The 18,407-nt window shown below is 40.9% G+C and overlaps 2 protein-coding genes across 4 annotated transcripts in view; one reads left to right on the plus strand and one right to left on the minus strand.

Moving 5' to 3' along the window:
- PIK3R4 (phosphoinositide-3-kinase regulatory subunit 4) overlaps positions 1–6,724 on the plus strand; it is a 94,817-nt gene extending 88,093 nt beyond the window's left edge. For all 3 annotated transcript variants that reach the window (XM_075315209.1, XM_075315211.1, XM_075315210.1), the window contains exons 17-20: positions 2,960–3,060; positions 4,972–5,060; positions 5,482–5,593; positions 6,184–6,724. In XM_075315209.1, the coding sequence (XP_075171324.1) occupies positions 2,960–3,060; positions 4,972–5,060; positions 5,482–5,593; positions 6,184–6,354 (473 nt within the window). In that variant the 3' untranslated portion in view covers positions 6,355–6,724. The remainder of the gene's footprint in view (positions 1–2,959; positions 3,061–4,971; positions 5,061–5,481; positions 5,594–6,183) is intronic.
- Positions 6,725–16,798: 10,074 nt separating this feature from the next.
- The window catches only part of LOC142243953 (collagen alpha-6(VI) chain-like), a 229,864-nt gene continuing 228,255 nt past the window's right edge, over positions 16,799–18,407 (minus strand). Inside the window, exon 36 of the mRNA XM_075316146.1 lies at positions 16,799–17,017. The gene's annotated coding sequence lies outside the window, so the exon portion shown is untranslated. The remainder of the gene's footprint in view (positions 17,018–18,407) is intronic.

The raw sequence follows: 18,407 nt of genomic DNA on the forward strand, positions 1-18,407 counted from the left end.
ACTGTGCAGAATTATAAGGCAACTTAATAAAAAAACAAATATATTTCCATCTCACTTGTTTATTTTCACTAGGTAAACCAATATAACTGCACAAAATTTAGAAATAAACATTTCTGACATGCAAAAACAAAGCCCAAAAAATTAGTGACCAATATAGCCACCTTTCTTTCTGATGACACTCAACAGCCTACCATCCATAGATTCTGTCAGTTGCTTGATCTGTTTACGATCAACATTGCGTGGAGCAGCCACCACAGCCTCCAGACACTGCTCCGAGAGGTGTACTGTTTTTCCTCCCTGTAGATCTTACATTTTATGAGGGACCATAGGTTCTCTATGGAGTTCAGATCAGGTGAACAAGGGGGCCATGTCATTATTTTTTCATCTTTTAGACGTTTACTGGCTAGCTACGCTGTGGAGTAGTTGGATGCATGTGATGGAGCATTGTCCTGCATGAAAACCGTGGTGTGTGGTTCCCCCACCCCCCCTCCCCGATACCGACTTCTTCCTGTAACACTGCTTGAAGAAGTTGTCAGAAACTGGCAGTAGGTCTGGGAATTGAGCTTCACCCCATCCTCAACCCGAAAAGGTCCCACAAGTTCATCTTTGATACCACCCCATACCAGTATTCCACCTCCACCTTGCTGGCATCTGAGTCGGAGTGGAGCTCTCTGCCCTTTACTGATCCAGCCTCTGGCCCACCATCTGGCCCATCAAGAGTCACACTGATTTCATCAGTCCATAAAACCTTTGAAAAATCATTCTTAAGATATTTCTTGGCCCAGTCTTGACGTTTTATCTTATGTTTCTTGTTCAAATAGTGGTCCTTTTTCAGCCTTCCTTACCTTGGCCATGTCCCTGAGTATGGCACACCTTGCGCTTTTTGATACTCCAGTAACGTTGCAGCTCTGAAATATGGCCAACTGGTGGCAAATGGCATCTTGGCAGCTTCACGCTTGATTTTCCTCAATTCATGGGCAGTTATTTTGTACCTTTTTTGCCCAACACTCTTCTTGCAACCCTGTTTGCTATTTGCCATGACACGCTTCATTGTTCGGTGATCCCGCTTCAAAGGTTTGGCAATTTCAAGACTGCTGCATCCCTCTGCAAGACATCTCACAATTTTGGAGCCCGTCAAATCTCTCTTCTGACCCATTTTGCCAAAGGAAAGGACGTTTCCTAATACGTATGCACACCTTATAGAGGGTGTTGATGTCATTACACCACACCCCTCCTCATTAGAGATACACATCACCTTATTTAATTGGTGGTTGGCTCTCAAGCCTATACAGCTTGGAGTAGGACAACATGTATAAAAAGTATCATGTGATCAAAATACTCATTTGCCTAATAATTCTGCATGCAGTGTAGTAACATTCCGTCTCCATTGAAGCTCTGCCACAGGCATGGTTTCAAAGGAGCGCTGTAATGACAAGAACTGAGGTCTTGTCATCGCAACCCATCGTTGCTCTACGATCGTATCAATGTGCGCTTAATATAGCATGCCGCTGTCAGAGGTATATCAGGTTAACAATCCTGGGCTGCGCTTTGTGTTACCCATGATTGTTAGATGCGTGCCTTGACTGTAACGCACAGCCATTACCTGCAGAGTGTGCGGCCCACTCCATTCACCCGCTTCCAACTTGCTCTGTACATGTACACTTAAGGGGTTAACAAGTACATGTTTACTTTGCAGATAATCACGTTAATGTCCATTTGCATTTTTCTAAAGAACTGTGTCCTACGGGAAACCCTCCATCAGAGACGCAGTTGTAATTGTTTTTTTTCCTGCCTGCTACATAATAAATAATCATTGGCGTCACTAGCTAATTAACCCCTGTGTCTTACGGCTACATGACCGAATATTTGGAGATTACCAATCATTATTCTTTCCCGATTATAAAGTTGAGTCCTCTGTCAGATTTATCTATTTAATTGGACTCTTGGCTTTTAGCAAAGGTCTAACGTTCATGCCAAATAGCCACGTTATTACAGAATCGCTCATAGTCTGTCTTTCAATAGCACCCTGGAAAATGAGCCAAGTGGTTCCTGTTAATCTGACATTAATACTCTGGCGTTCATGCTTTCTTGATTTCCTGAACGCAATCTGTAATTTGACCTTTGGTTTGCACAGAAGCCAAAGTATTGGAGGAATTAAAGGAACATTTTTGATTTTCTGGAATAAATATCTCACCGCAGTATTTCGGTTCCGTGGTTTGATTTTATGGCAACTGTATCATTAGCACATCTGTGATGTGTTTGGTTTAATTATTTTTATTAAACCACTTAATGTAAAGGACATGACAATAAAACTGAATATACAGAAGTCTACAGTCAGAAAAAAAAAAACAGGTTACAACATGCCCACAGGGGCGGGCTGACATGCTATTCAATTCAGCGTCAACAGCAGTGACGTGTGCACTTGTGACCACTGATCAGAAGTCTCGGACCTTCTGGTCAAGCTCACTATATCTCTCTGAAGCTGGGACACGTAAATCCAGCTTCATAGTGCTCATGACCGGCAGTGCCCTGGCTTTCAAATCAGTGGGCACAACAGACACTGGTATGTGTGTCACAGCTGGTGATGCTGCATTGAATAGCATGTTAGGACGCCCTGAGGGTATGCTACCATTCTAAAAGGAAGGAATGAGCACCGGAACTAATGCTCTTGTGACTAGTCCCCTCACTCATTAGCATATGATAAAGGATCTTTAGAAATACTTTTTCTAAAGATCTCTTTATCTATGCTAGTGTATACAGGGACAGTTAGGCAGGGAACTGCTTGTGGTTCTGGGTGCATATTGCACCTGACGGGTTCCCTTTTAATCATTTTGCTGTCAGGATAAATGTCCAGGTGGGAGAAGATTCTGTTTACTAATAATTAATAAATAATATATAATTTAATCCTGTTTGTACAAGGGTTAAACTAAGACTTCCCCTTTTCTCTTCCGACATCTAGCTGTTCAGGGCAATAATGAAGTCTCTATGTGGGACATGGAGACTGGCGATAGAAGATTCACTTTATGGGCTAGCAATGCTCCTCCGCTCTCAGAACTTCAGGTATGGGTCTGTTTATCGATATTGTGGTGCAGATTGTTACATCCAGCAGATATGTGCCAATGTTTAAAGTTCTGTGTTGTGGACCACAAGTAATAGGATTTCTTAAAGTTTCTTTTGGGTTTTTTTTCAGTCTCCTCCCAGATTTTGAGGAGCCGTGTTTGCCTGACGTGATCTTATGCTGCACAGGTCTTGTTATAGATGCATAAATCTGTGTTGCCAATATAATTTACTTATCTTGACTAAAGTCTGTCAAAATTGACAAGATCAGTCTATGGTTTTATGAGGTCCTCCCAACAGATTTAGCGTTACAAAAGAATTTGGCATGTGCAATTTCCATAGATCAGTCCATTTGTACTTCCTGGAGAGGGATCAGGAGGAGGACAGGTGTCGGGCAGTAGAATATATGAGCGCTCGGATGAACCTAGGATTCCTGTTTATGGAGCAGTTGGGAGAGATCTGTAGGGTGAACGATCTGTGTGTGGGAACCTTTTTAGAAGATACATGACTGTTTTTCTGTGGCCCTTAGTGTGACTGAGGCTCATACATATTACCATTTTCTGTCTGGTAAGACTCTAGCGAAAGAATGTTAAACCTTTAGTCGCAGTGACATGAAGGCTAGTGATGAGTGAGCACTACCATGCTCGGGTATACAGTATTCGTAATGATTATGTAGACACTCGGACGAGCTCTACTCGTATACCAAGTATAAAGGAAGTCAAGGGGGAACGCTAACATATTTTTCTAGAAGATCTTCCGGAAAAATGCTTGCATTCGCCATTGACTTACATTATTCTTGGCAGACGAGTCACAACGGTCAGAGCATCCCGACTGCTTATTACGGGTATCTGGCATGGTGCTCGTTTATTACTAATGAATCCCTTGAATGGAGCTGTGTTGCTGTTCTCAGCACGGTGAAAAATGTATACTTAAAGAGGTGGTTCACACTTTTTCATTACCGGCCATATCAATATTATCTTGAGAAACAAGGTTTCTCTCAAATACCTTGTGTTGCCAATAGTGTCTGTGGGCGGTGCTATTGCAGTCTGCTCACCCCCCCCACCCCCTCCGTGTGACCCCCTGGCTTCGTGATCTCTGATGTCTGGTGGTGATACTTCAACTGAGGCGGGCCGCAGTCTTCCTGAGTGTTTGGGCTGTGGGCGATGTTTCACCGCTCGTCACAGCCCAGCATCTCCCTGCTTTCTCTTTTTCTGCAGAGAGCTGCAAGCAGGAGCAATGCTGGGCTGTGACGAGCAGTGAAACTCCGCCACATCCCAGTGACTCATGGAGACTGGGGCTGGCCGCAGTGATGACAGGTGAACAGGAAATTGACATGACATTAGATGACACGAAGCCCGGGAATCACGCGAAGGGGGTGAGCGGACCGCAATGGCACCGCTCACAGGCACTATTGGCAACACAAGGTATTTGAGAGAAGCCTTGTTTCTAAATGTTTCTCAACATTATATGAAAAGGGGTGAACCACCTCTAAGTGCTGGGATTGGTGTAAGTCCCAGCAGTCAAACCTTCGCCAATCATAAAGTGGTGACCTGTCCTAGTAACATGCCTTTACTTTCTATGACTGGCAGTCATTTATACCAACAGTATTTTTTATTAACCAAGAAAATGGTTTGATCATTCTCTTCTATCTAATATATATATATATATATATATATATATATATATATATATATATATATATATATATATATATATATATATATATATATATATATATATATATATATATATATATATATATATATATATATATATATATATATATATATATATATATATATATTATAATTATAATAAAAATTTTTTGTTCTGTTATTTCCATTGTGTTTGTACTACTCCACAGTTTTGCTGGAAGCTGATCCCATAATGCCCCTTTTTCTATTCCTTTTACAGCCCTCACCACACAGTGTTAATGGAATTTACTGCAGTCCAGCCGATGGCAACCCCATTTTATTGACTGCAGGGTCTGACATGAAAATAAGGTGGTCTTTATTATTATTATTTATTATTATTATTTTATTTTTTCTTTTGTTTCTTAGACTTAGTCTATTCAAATGATTACCCAATATTGCTTCATGACATTTATATTGGAGTGAGCAGTGGTCTGGGGTCCAGATGTGAAGTGTAGAAGTTTCCTAATATGCTGTCACTATTGGCAGTGTCGTTCAGCAGTAAAAGAGTCGAGATCATATACTGCCAGGGTTTATTACTCTACACAGATTCTGTGGACAGAATATATTAACAAATTGTACTTATACATTGAGTGAGCACTAGATGAGGTTTCCTGCATATGTCAAAGATATCATTTCGTCATGTACTTTAGACTTTGTAATACTTTGTAATACCATGTCTTGTAATGTGTGGTGGTTTTTTTTTTTTTATTTTTTTTTAAATGTATTTAAGATTTTGGAACCTGGCCTGTCCAAAGAGATCGTATATTATCGCAGGAAGCAATAACACTCAGCCACCGGTGTCCTATTTCAGCAAAATAATAGAGGGCACAGAAGTTGTCCAGGTAAAACATCATTTCCTTGTAACATACAATGTTGTGGCATTTAAAGCACTGCTCCAGAAGTGGGGTGGTGCTTTAAATCTAAGTACCATATAACCGATCTTATTCTCACCCTCCGGCGGCTTCATCTGTTATCTGCAATGCTTTGGTGGGTCTTCTACCTGTTTGTGACCAGCCGTCTGCTCCAGTTTTTGCTGGAGAATGCCAGTAGTCACCACTCGATGCAGCTCTTGGGGCCTGTGCACACTAGTGTTGCGAAATCTGCATGCCTATCTTGAACCCAGTAAAGTCTGAGATTTCTGAAGTGCTGTGCTCACATTTTGTGGTGGGGTATTTTATATAAAAAAAAAAAAAAAAAAAAAAAAAAAAAGTCTCTCAATGTCCCAGACAATAGTGGCTCACTGGCCCTAGCTGATTTCCACTCCCTTTAATTGTGTTTTATACTCCTTCAACTATTTGTTGATTAGATTACTGCCATTAGTTTTCCACTCTGCCTGTATTGTTTTCTCAGATATCTCTTTTTTTATTCTTGACTATTTTCAGAATAACAAAGTAACAAAACTATTTCCAATTTTTTCTTTTATTCTGTATAGGAAATTCAGTGCAAGCATACGGCCGGGCCTAGTGAAGATACCCCACGAAGAGGAGCCGAGTCATTGCCAGCAGGACACCATGATATTATTACAGACATGGCCACCTTTCAAACCACACAAGGTTTTATAGTAACTGGATCACGAGATGGTATTGTGAAAGTGTGGAAATAATGTCTTAAGACTAGATCTCTGAAAAGTACCACCATCATATATGGAAGCCACCAAGGTTTCACTTATTATTGGAGCTCAAGACTCTTTGATATAAGATGTAGAAATCTGGTGTGAAAGCGCAGAAAAGTGTTTTTGTTTTTTTTTTTGTTTTTTTCTTTTCTTTCGGATATGTTCTCTTAATCTTGATTTGCAAACGTGCTGTCTCATTCCCATGTACACAAACTGTAAATTGCGGATACATAATATTTAAAACCTTTGTTAGTTCATATAGTAATTTAATAACCTGTTTACATATCCTAATGTATGGATATTGCACTACTGTTCATATACTGCTAATAAAAATAAAAAATGAACTACCTGCTTTATCAAATTTATGTAGTTTTAGGCACCAGCATGTAAAGTAGTTCAGACCTCAATGAAAAAAACTTTTTTAGAAATGACCAGGGATTGAGGCATGGCATTCACTAGATCTTCATAGGTTGCAACTGGAATCCTCTTCCATTCCTCCATAACATATCGCTACAAAAAACAGTTTGCATGTAATCTCTCTATTTTTTAGGGTGTTGAAGGGTTGTCCTAACAATAAGGTGCTACTCCATAAGAAATGCACTTTATTTGCCTGTATAATGAAGTGAATTGCCAGTGGTGAAAGGGTTAATACCTGGGCTCTGCATCAGTAATGGGCCTCTCTAGTAACCATGACAACTGTTAGGTCATGAACAGATGTCATAAAGAAGATTCCATAAAGTTAGGGCGCACTGCCAAGATCTGGTCCATTACAGACCTTGACCACCGCATGTAATGTGCTTACCTTGGTGTAATTTGGAGGTTCTAGCATGGAAAGGTGTTGTCTGCTTTATATACCCCCAAGGTATAGGAGGGTCATAGAGGGATATTCCCAGCACAGGATCCTCTGTTACCCAGAGCAGAGAGACCCTCTACAAGGAGCAGCTCTCAGTTGGTAATTCATGGACGGACCTATGACTTTAATTGGTGCTTTATAGGTTAAGAAAGGGAGGAAGGAGTATTCATCCTATTAGGGGATATCCATAGTGAACAACCCCTGTAACTAAGTGTACAACCTTTTGAGAAATGGATCTGAATCTGTACAGGAAAAAATTGTACATTCACCTGGGCATTAAGATCAACAGAATTAGTTCTAGCAATCAATGTGGTGACCGATATCGCAGCCAGATCTCTCCCACATCCAGTTTATCATATTTATAGTTTATACAAGGGGCTTGCTGATAAGTATTTGGCTTTATGATCTTTTTTTTTTTTTTTGTTTCTATGGTAACGAATGTTGCATCACATGAGTCTTTTATGTGGCTAAAATATGTTTTCAAAATTGTGTTTGCTTATGGCAACAGTGTACTATGCACGTGGGAAAACTGTCAGGGTCTAATGTGGTATTCACAGCAACTGAGAGCAGAGGAGGGATAAAATGCTTGTTTCTGCAATGAAAGTCCGTGAAAGATATTTATGGTGATATGTCAGACATTGGGGGATCAATGCCCTTCTTATTCCACAGTTAAGAACTGGGTTGCCAAATTTAAAACTGGCCACTTCAGCACCAATGATGAGGAACTTCCTGGATGACATAGTGTGGTTGTTCCGGAGAATGTCAATGCTGTGCACAACATCATACTGGAGAATCGCCGAATTTCAGCAAAAGCAATAGCAGACATCATGGGGATTTCCCATGAACGTGTTTGTGTCATTATCTGTGAACGTTTGGACATGAGGAAGCTATCTGCAAAGTGGGTTCCCAAATGTTTGACAACAGATCAGAGAAACATGCGAGTGATAACTTTCCGGTCCGTTTTGTCAGGGTTTCCAGACTGATGGGAACTTCCTGGATCGACTGGTCACTATGGATGAGACCTGGATTTATTTGTATGACCGTGAAAATGAGGTACAGTCAAAAGAATGGAGGCACAGTGGTTCTTCTCCTCTTACGAAGCTCAGGGTGCAAAAATAAGCCACTAAGGTGATGGCGTCTTTGTTCTGGGATAAGGAGGGCGTGCTGCTAGTGGACTACCTTCAAAAGGGTTCCACCATCAATGCAAGATATTACATTGAACTTTTGGACCAATTGAAGGCAGCTCTGAAGGCCAAAAGGTGCAGCAAGCTGTCCAAAGGAATCTTGTTGCTGCAAGACAACGCCTCCGCTCACACTGCACAAGCAACCACGGTAAAACTGGCAGAGTTGGACTTCCAGTTGGTTTACCACCCACCATATTCACCAGATCTAGCTCCCTCCGACTATCATCTGTTTCCAAACCTGAAGGAACACCGCAAGGGTTCCAAATTTCACACCATTTCTGATACCATGACTGCTACGGATGCCTGGTTTGAGGCACAACCGAAATCCTTCTTTCTGCTAGGCTTACAGAACTTGTAATACTGATGTAAGAAGTGTGTTGACATCAGTGGAGAGTATGTGGAATAAATGTAAAGTTTCATCATCCTATCTCGTTTCTTTCTGAGTAAAGCCAAAGACTTATCGACAGCCCCTCGTATTTGCACATTTTACCCAATGTACAGAAAATGACAAATTCTTTAACTCTGCTATTCCATCTTTTATATATCGGCACTAACTCTATAAGCCCAAGGGAAGGGCTGTCCTTCAGCCATGGTTTCCTAGAAGTTTCCTCCACAGGGGGTTTTGCGTGCTGCAGGGTGACTCTTTGTGAGTCGGGAGTGTGGCAATTGCGGTGTCATGTGAATTTAAATAAAGGTGTGACTGATACCTAATGAAGTGCTTTGTGTATTTATTTTATATACTTCTGATGTATTCATTTTGTTTGGAAGCTGTAGTCTATCACATATCACAAAGTCATACCGCTGGACGACATCTGCGCGTACAGGACCCTCAGCTACTCAATAAAGGCATTACACTGTTTCTAAATTTGCAAGGAATAAGTAAACATGTACATGAGATTTCAGAAATCTCATCCACTTTGCTGGGACAACAAAATACTGTGTCTTTTGCAACAGAAACATGAAGAAAAAAAACAGCAGGAACGTGAAATGTGAACAAACATGCCCTTAATGCTTGCAGTTTTCATTGTTTTCCTGTGCCATACACTGCTAAATTAACCTTGTGTGGGTCACTTGGTTATGTAAGACTCAAACAGCAGAAGATGCAAATGTTAAAGGGCTAGTCCACTACTTGGACAACCTCATCTCATTATCTAGATTTGCCTTCATTAAAGTAAAAAAAAAACAGCTTATACTCACCTCTCATGTCAGCCCTATTCTAGCGGTTTCAGTACTCTCTCTCCTGTGGCGTATGTGAGGTTTCTATGCGAGCACTGCACTTAATCACTGCCAGCTTCCCTCCCCCTGGAGAGCGAGTGCTGATACAGCTGCATCTGCCCCATAGGGGAATATAAATGTTTTTGTTTTAATGTGGGAAAACATGGGCAGTGATAAGGGGTGGTCCGAGTAACGGATAACCCCTTTTAAGAACTTTTAAAGATCAGCAGGTGAATCTAGAAAATAAGTGTGTGGCACCAGTACTTCCACCTATGTATCACATTAGTAGCGTGAGGCTGTAGGAGAGTGGACTATGACCTGCAATCCCCTGAAGACGTCATTGTTGATATGAGTGTATTTGTGTATAGTGGGGTTAAGATGTTTGACAGGGCTGAGAGGGTTACCGAGAAGAACTGGCCCATAGTGAAAGTGATAGTGTTGAATGTTTCCTGATTTTAAGCAGAGTTGAGTATAGGGAGACTGAATTACAGTTCAGTGAAGAGTGTGGGTGGAGAGGAAGGACAGGTATAAGTAATGGGCAGGAGGAAGTAAAGGTGACCGAAGACAGATTGAAGCTATATAGCGCCATTGAATCAAACTGAGGGACCAGAGAATACCCCCCCTCATCAAGCAGGCGAGTGTGGATGGTGGCAGCATTGACTGACTGTTAATGACACTGGGTGTTAGACTCAAGGAGTAACCCTGAAGTAGTAGCAAAGCCGTGTAAGGCCCTGTGCGCACTGGAAACTACGCAGGGTCTGAAAGATTACCGCACCCGCGGTAAAAATAGCGGCAAACCGCACCCGAAAAGAGCATGCGGTTTTACCGCGTGCGGGTTGGTACATGTGTTTTAATGCATTCACTGCAATAAGGCATATTGAAAAAAAAAAAAGAAAAATGTTAATTTCCTTCGGAGATAGATAGTAGATGGATAAATAGATAGACAGAAGAATAGATAGAGGGATGGATAGTCCCTGTGAGGACACGCTGCATTTCTCCCGGCGGTAGTGTGTTCACATTACCGGCCGTGGGAAGTGACCTGTGGTTACCTCTGCTGTCTCGTTGCGAGGCTGTATTCAGCGCTGTCAGTCGCGGCTGGATGCAAGCATCGCAGGATGTGGATTATGCCAGAGCTGTGCGTTTGGGAGGGGTTGGTGAAGGGGTTAATAAAGGTGTTGGTTTTTCACTTTACTTACGGGCTGTCATGTCAGCTGTTGCATAGACACTGCCATGATCAAGCCTGGACTTAGTGGTGGCGATCCGCCGCCATTAACTCCTTATATTAGCCTGATTGCCACCGCATCACGGCAACAGGAAGAGCCAGAGACACTGCGGTACTGCCGTGTAATGGATGCAACAATCCCGGGGCAGCTGCGGGCTGATATTCTGGGCTGAGGGGGGGGGCCGTTAACCCTGTCCCTCGCCCTCCCCAGCCTGAGAATACCAGGCCGCCGCTGTGTATTTACCTCGGCTGGAAGGTAAAAATACGGCGGAGCACACGTGTGTTCTTGTTTTTTTTTTTTTTCCCCCTATATGTCCGTTTAAGTTGTATGTGTTTTCTAATATATATGTATGTATGTATGTGTATGTATGTATGTATGTATGTGTATATGTATGTATGTATGTATGTATGTATGTATGTATGTATGTATGTGTGTGTGTGTGTGTGTGTGTCTATGTTGACTCTCTGCTCCGCTTCCTCTTCCTGTCATAATGACATCACTTTCCTGCAAACCGCAGGGCAGCGATGAACATTATGTCCAGAAACTGCGAAATACCGGAGGGAATAACGCAGGAAAACGCATTGAACCGCACAGAATTTGCTGCCTGCGTTATTCCCTGCGGGATTTCACGATTACATTGCAGTCAATGGAGTGACATGCCGTAGCGACGTGCGGAAAAGAAGTGACATGCAATTGTTTTTTGCTGCGGTAATCCCGCAGCAAAACATGCAGCTGTCAAAATCCGCCTAGTGCGCACAGCATTTTTTTTTTTCTCATAGGTTTTGCTTGTGAATCACTGCAGAAATGTTATGAACATAACATGCAGGAAATCCGCGGCAAAAACCGGCAAGTGCGCACAGGGCCTAAGGTAGTCTAGTCACATTGATACACATGGACGCGTGTGGTTTCCTATCCAGGGGGATAGCAAGACGCTAACTGCCCCCCATCTTCCTTAGTAGCCAGTGTGAACTGGTCTGACACCGTAACAGAAGGTCTGTGGTAAGATGTTAATGCCTTGTAAAGCAAAGTGTGAAACCCGTTACAAGAAAAGTGAAATGGTGTTTGAAACGTGTCACAAGTATACTATGTGCAGTTTTTAACCGTTGTGGACTCCTCTTTAACCCAGACAGCAGAACCATACAGTATGAGCGAGACAATTGTTAAACCTTCTTGTGATCAAGAAGTACCACAGTGGCCAGGTAACATGTCCACACCGTCTCCACCACCCTTGTATGTAGCGTGCCTGGGCAAGCAAAGCCGTGAAGTCCTTGCCGATACTACCACTCCACACCACGTTACAAGGTCCGGGGCAGACACTTGCACTAGAGGGCCTGGGTGCAACAAGTGTGCAGAGGTCCCTTCTCCCCTCAATACCAAACCTACACATGTGATAATATACATACATATTTACATATATAGAGCAATTGTTAACTTGATGAATAATGTGTGATATTTTGTGTATGTATACGCAAATAGCTGTATTCAATGGAGATACTCTACATGTGGCGTGTGTGCCATTTCCAACACAGAACCCACATCAATATATGATGACCTGTCATGGTTCTGTTGTTTTGATCGTCTAACCTTGAGATAGCATTTACAAAGAACTTGACACTCCAAGATAGGTGCAAATAAACAAATATTTTATTTGGAAAAGCCATACAATGTAAATATTATATGACGTTTCGGTTTAAAATGAGACCTTCATCAGATGCAGATTGCAGAACAGGACAAAGGAAATAAACAGAACAAAGTCTGTAGTAAGATCGCTGTGGTATGGCAGAACTTGCTTGTGGATATAAGGCAAAGATCCTTCTCTCATTGTCCTGACTGCAGATGATCAACCTAACATCATTTTTTTTTTTCTTTTCTCCCTCTCTGCTTCTGTTCTGACATCGTCTAGTGATATGGAGAGGCCATGATATGGAGGTCCTATAACGCTGATAATTCCCCAGTCTAGGTTTATTTTCTGCAGATTTTTCCATGCCGCTTGTAAATGAGATTGTGTGCAGTATACAGAGCATTTTTTTTCTTAGAAAATCTGCTCCGTATTCTTTTCATTTGATTATTTCCTAACAATGACAATACTTTACAGGAACACATGTATAACAATGAAAACAACAAGAACAATGTATTGACCACCGTGTTACCTTCATTACAAACACAAAGCTTTATTTTTTACAAATATTTTGTTGTAGAAAGTAATACAGGAAAATTTCCACAATTTTCAAAACTTGATTTAAGAGACCTTTCCTGACACTCACTCGCATATCATTAAGAGCTTGGTTCCACTTCCATATAGCTTCCCATGTGAGAGCATCGGAAGCGATATGCTAATGACCCTTTGCTGCGAGCGTCAGCCGAGGGTCATGTGACTGATGCGATTTTGCGATCGGATCACAGGTGCGGAGAAGAGGGAGGGAACACTTTCTCCCATCTCCGCTGCCTGTCTCTGCGTATATCGCACTGCAGTCGGATAATATAGACTTGTATGGGGGTGCGTGAGCCGAGAAATGCTGCCAAACGCAGCATGCTGCGATTCATTTCTCAGGCTGATATGGCATTAGAAAACAATTGCAGACAGTTTTGTACTGGTGCGAGTGCAATCCGATGTGTTATTGGATTGCACTCGTCCGCGCAAAACACAAGTGGAACCGAGCCCTAAGGCTGATGATGGACATAGAGATTCCTCTGCCCCCGAGAGTGTTCTCATATCTTTTACTTTTATGGACACCTTGTGAGAAATGGATGTAAATGGAAGATATTTGCCATAATATGAAAGGATTGTGTCCAAAATAATTAAAAGAGTTAGTAGTATAAATTCTGAGTTTGTATTTTTTCATAGGCTTCGCTATAGAAAAAAATACATGAAAATAGGGCCAAGAATGAAAAAAGAAGCCAAGAAAAAGACTTGTGAAGGCAACCTCAGGATGGTCTAAGATGTCTGTATACTGCTGTATTACTACTCCCATTCACTTCAACTACACAATGTACAGCGCTGTTGTGTTCTAGCTCCTTACATAAGTTGATTTTCTTCTTACTCACAGCTGGTTAGTGGGGGTGTCATGTGTTTTATCCCACCATCTAATATTGATGATGTATCCAAACATCAAAAAGTCCTGGACACGATTATTAAAATACAAACATACAGCAGCCTTTTTAGGGTATATTCACATATTGTGGATTTTATCTGATCTTTGCTGGAAAATATATTTATGCCATGTGTGTAATGTGTATATTTCAGTTTTAATGTGTGTGTATATATGTGTTTGTACTTCATGTATGTACTTGTGGGAAGATATAGGTGTTTGTGCTTCATGTACTGTATGTACTTGTGGCAGGGGCATGATGAGGAGAAAGCTCAGTCAGTGCCTACCCTGCTGTGTTCATTGGATAAATAGTTACTAGCTGTATTGGCCTTAATGGTATATTGCTTATGTAAAACCAATGCTCAATACTATGGCAAATATTCCTCACTGTAATAAATACATGCATTAATGGTCATGGAGGTGTTACACAAATTAAGTACCAAAATAGTCATCACATGTTTTCATTAGTGCTTGCCAGGTGGGACTACAGTAGTTTCAGGTGCCCATGGCAAGTGCAGTCAGTTTTTATACAGGAAATCCCATTAATGCAATTGTATGACTTGCATCACATTCTTGTTCTAGATATCTTGAAGGTTCAGATAATTAAATCTTTACTACTAAGTAAAGTTATAGAACTTTTACCGATAACTGTATAGACTAAATGCAAGCTTGGAAAACCCAGGAGTGGAAACTTTTAAAGGGAGTCTGACACCCCAAACCAGTACTTAAAGCACTTACAAGTATGTATGGGCCTTAGCCCCTATAGAAATCGTATTTGTAGCACAGATTTTAGTGGTATATCTGCCAGAAAAAAAATGTATTGTTATGCAAAGAGGCTTTGGTGCCCCCCTGAATGGTGAAGATTTTGGTGACCCGTTACGCCCCTCAATTTGCATACTGAGCATTTTGTCATATCACTCAAGCGAGTGTTGCCTGAAGTCCATCAACTATTCGCATAGAACTAAATATTTTTTTTTCTGACAACTAAACTACTAATATCTTTGTCCCCCTATTAACCTGTATGAGTTGTTTAATTAGCATTTTGAAGGGGACAGACTACATTTATGAACAGAAATCTAACGTATTAGAAAAGTACATAGTCTTTCATTCTACAATGGTGAACGTTTTTTTTTTTATGGGAAACTGAAATCTTATACAATTTCCAAGAAATGATGTTTGATTTGTAAATCATCAGGAGCAACAAGTATATTAGTATATACAGTGCTGGCCAAAAGTATTGGCACCCCTGCAATTCTGTCAGAGAATATTCAGTTTCTTCCTGAAAATGATTGCAATCACAAATTCTTTGGTATTATCTTAATTTAATTTGTCTTCAATGAAAAACAAAAAAATATTTGTCATAAAGCCAAATTGGATATAATTCCACACCAAACATAAAAAAGGGGGTGGACAAAAGTATTGGCACTGTTTGAAAAATCATGTGATGCTTCTCTAATTTGTGTAATTAACAGCACCTGTAACTTACCTGTGGCACCTAACAGGTGTTGGCAATAACTAAATCACACTTGCAGCCAGTTGACATATATTAAAGTTGACTCAACCTCTGTCCTGTGTCCTTGTGTGTACCACATTGAGCATGGAGAAAAGAAAGAAGACCAAAGAACTGTCTGAGGACTTGAAAATCCAAATTGTGAGGAAGCATGAGCAATCTCAAGGCTACAAGTCCATCTCCAAAGACCTGAAAGTTCCTGTGTCTACGGTGCGCAGTGTCATCAAGACGTTTAAAGCCCATGGCACTGTGGCTAACCTCCCTAGATGTGGAAGGAAAAGAAAATTTGACGAGAGATTTCAACGCAAGATTGTGCGGATGGTGGATAAAGAACCTCGACTAACATCCAAACAAGTTCAAGCTGCCCTGCAGTCCGAGGGGTACAACAGTGTCAACCCGTACTATCAGTCGGCGTCTGAATGAAAAGGGACTGTATGGTAGGATACCCAGGAAGACCCCACTTCTTACCCCAAGACATAAAAAAAGCCAGAGTTTGCCAAAACTTACCTGAGAAAGCCTAAAACGTTTTGGAAGAATGTTCTCTGGTCAGATGAGACAAAAGTAGAGCTTTTTGGGAAAAGCCATCAACATTGAGTTTAAAGGAAAAAAAAAGGGCATTCAAAGAAGAGAAGAAGAGAACACAGTCCCTACAGTCAAACATGGCGGAGGTTCCCTGATGTTTTGGGGTTGCTTTGCTGCCTCTGGCACTGGACTGCTTGACCGTGTGCATGGCATTATGACGTCTGAAGACTAGCAACAAATTTTGCAGCATAATGTAGGGACCAGTGTGAGAAAGCTGGGTCTCTCTCAGAGGTCATGGGCCTTCCAGCAGGACAATGACCCAAAACACACTTCAAAAAGCACTAGAAAATGGTTTGAGAGAAAGCACTGGAGACTACTAAAGTGGCCAGCAATGAGTCCAGACCTGAATCCCATAGAACACCTGTGGAAAGAACTCAAAATGGCAGTATGGAGAAGGCATCCTTCAAATCTCAGGGACCTGGAGCAGTTTGTCAAAGAAGAATGGTATAAAATTCCAGCAGAGCATTGTAAGAAACTCATTGATGGTTACCAGAAGCGGTTGTTCGCAGTTATTTTGGCTAAAGGTTGTGCAACCAAGTATTAGGCTAAGGGTGCCAATACTTTTTTCTGGCCCATTTTTAGAGTTTTGTGTGAAATGATCAATGATTTGATTTTTGTTTCATTCTCTTTTGTGTTTTTTCATTGCAAGCAAAATAAATGAAGATAATAATACCAAAGAATTTGTGATTGCACTCATTTTCAAGAAGAAACTGAGTATTATCTGACAGAATTACAGGGGTGCCAATATTTTTAGCCAGCACTGTAGTTCTTGTGTTCTTGGTATTTTATAGACCCTAGATCACACTTACATTTTGTAATCTTTCAGAATATTTCTCATCATACACTAAAACTTGTAACAGGCAGCACACGTTTACAATAAATTCCATTAATAGAGAACTGAAGAATTTCTGCCAACATTCATTGAACAAATAAAACCGTTATCGGATCTGGAGTCAGTAGTCTGTGTCTTCGAGTAACTCAACCCTTTCCTCAGTTACCTGTAACCAAAATAAATAACAGAAGTTATGAATCTTATTAATATCCTTCATATGTGAAAGTTATCAGATCTGCTTCAAGCTGAGATCCCGCGTTTATTTGTACCTGATAGGGAAGTGTTCCTCAACTTCAGTCCTCAAGGTCCACCAACAGATCACGTTTTCAGGATTTTCTTAGGCCCCTTTCATATTGTGTTCTGATTTCCATTCAGCGGTCTCGTTGGGGCTTCCATCCGAATCCCCCGCAAAACTGAACGGAGGAGCCTTAGTGTTACTCAGGTGATAGCCTATGCAATAATAAGGAAATCCTGAAAACAAGATCTGTTGGTGGACCTTGAAGATTGGAGTTGATAAACACTGCGAATAGAGGACAGCCTTTTGTGTCACCAGACACGGGTGTGAAGAGCGCAAGCTGATTTTTTTTTATTTCAATAGGTAAGGTGGCAACATTTTTTATCTATACATCAACTTTGACATGAAGGGGGACTAAGCACCCAGGACCTGAGCTTATAGCTGAATAATCGGGACACCTTTCGAACATGAAGGTACAGAAGTACACTACTCAAAAATTTCCCTGCCAAGGACTCATACGTTCTTGTAGGAAGGCAGAGCAGTAGCCAAAGGCATATGAGATAGGCCCATCTCTAGCTTGAACATATCGAAGGCTAGATTTCGGTTAGACTGTTTTAAAGTTAAAAATCTTTACTTTAAATGGAACCTGTCATATGGAAAAATACAATTAACCTGCAGATATAGAGGTACTCTGCAGGTTAATAGTGTTTTGAACATGCCCGAAACTCTTGAATGCACATGTCCAACTGTTCAATGTTTCAGTACTTTGTTGCAAAAATTGCTGTTCTCTAACAAGGAGCTTAACCTCTTTACCACTTTTTTGCACGTTCATTTTTTCCTCCACGTCTTACAAGAGCCATAGTTTTTTTTTATTTTTTTGTCAGTATAGCCATATGAGGGCTTGTTTTTTGTGAGACGAGTTGTTCTTTTTGAATGATACCATTTATTTTACCACATATTGTACTGGAAAATGGAAAAAATCCAAGTGTGGTGAAATTGCTAAAAAATGTGCAATTCAACATTGTTTTTTGTTTTTTTTTTTTATTTACCACATTCGCTATCTGGTAAAACTGACTTGCAGGCCAGTACGAGTACTTAGATACAAAACCTAGATCATTTTTTATTTATTTAAGTGGTAAAAAAAAATTCTGAATTGTGTAAAAAAAAAAGTATTTATTTTTGCGCCATTTTCCAAGAACCGTAACAATCTCGGAAAATTGTGCCAAACGTTTCAGGATCTGGGGCTTAGTGATGGCTTATTTTTTGCGCCAGGAGCTGATGTTTTTACTGATACCATTTTTTGGATAGATTTAATGCTTTG

The sequence above is a fragment of the Anomaloglossus baeobatrachus genome, chromosome 6, assembly GCF_048569485.1.
Source record: "Anomaloglossus baeobatrachus isolate aAnoBae1 chromosome 6, aAnoBae1.hap1, whole genome shotgun sequence".
NCBI classification, from domain to species: domain Eukaryota; kingdom Metazoa; phylum Chordata; class Amphibia; order Anura; family Aromobatidae; genus Anomaloglossus; species Anomaloglossus baeobatrachus.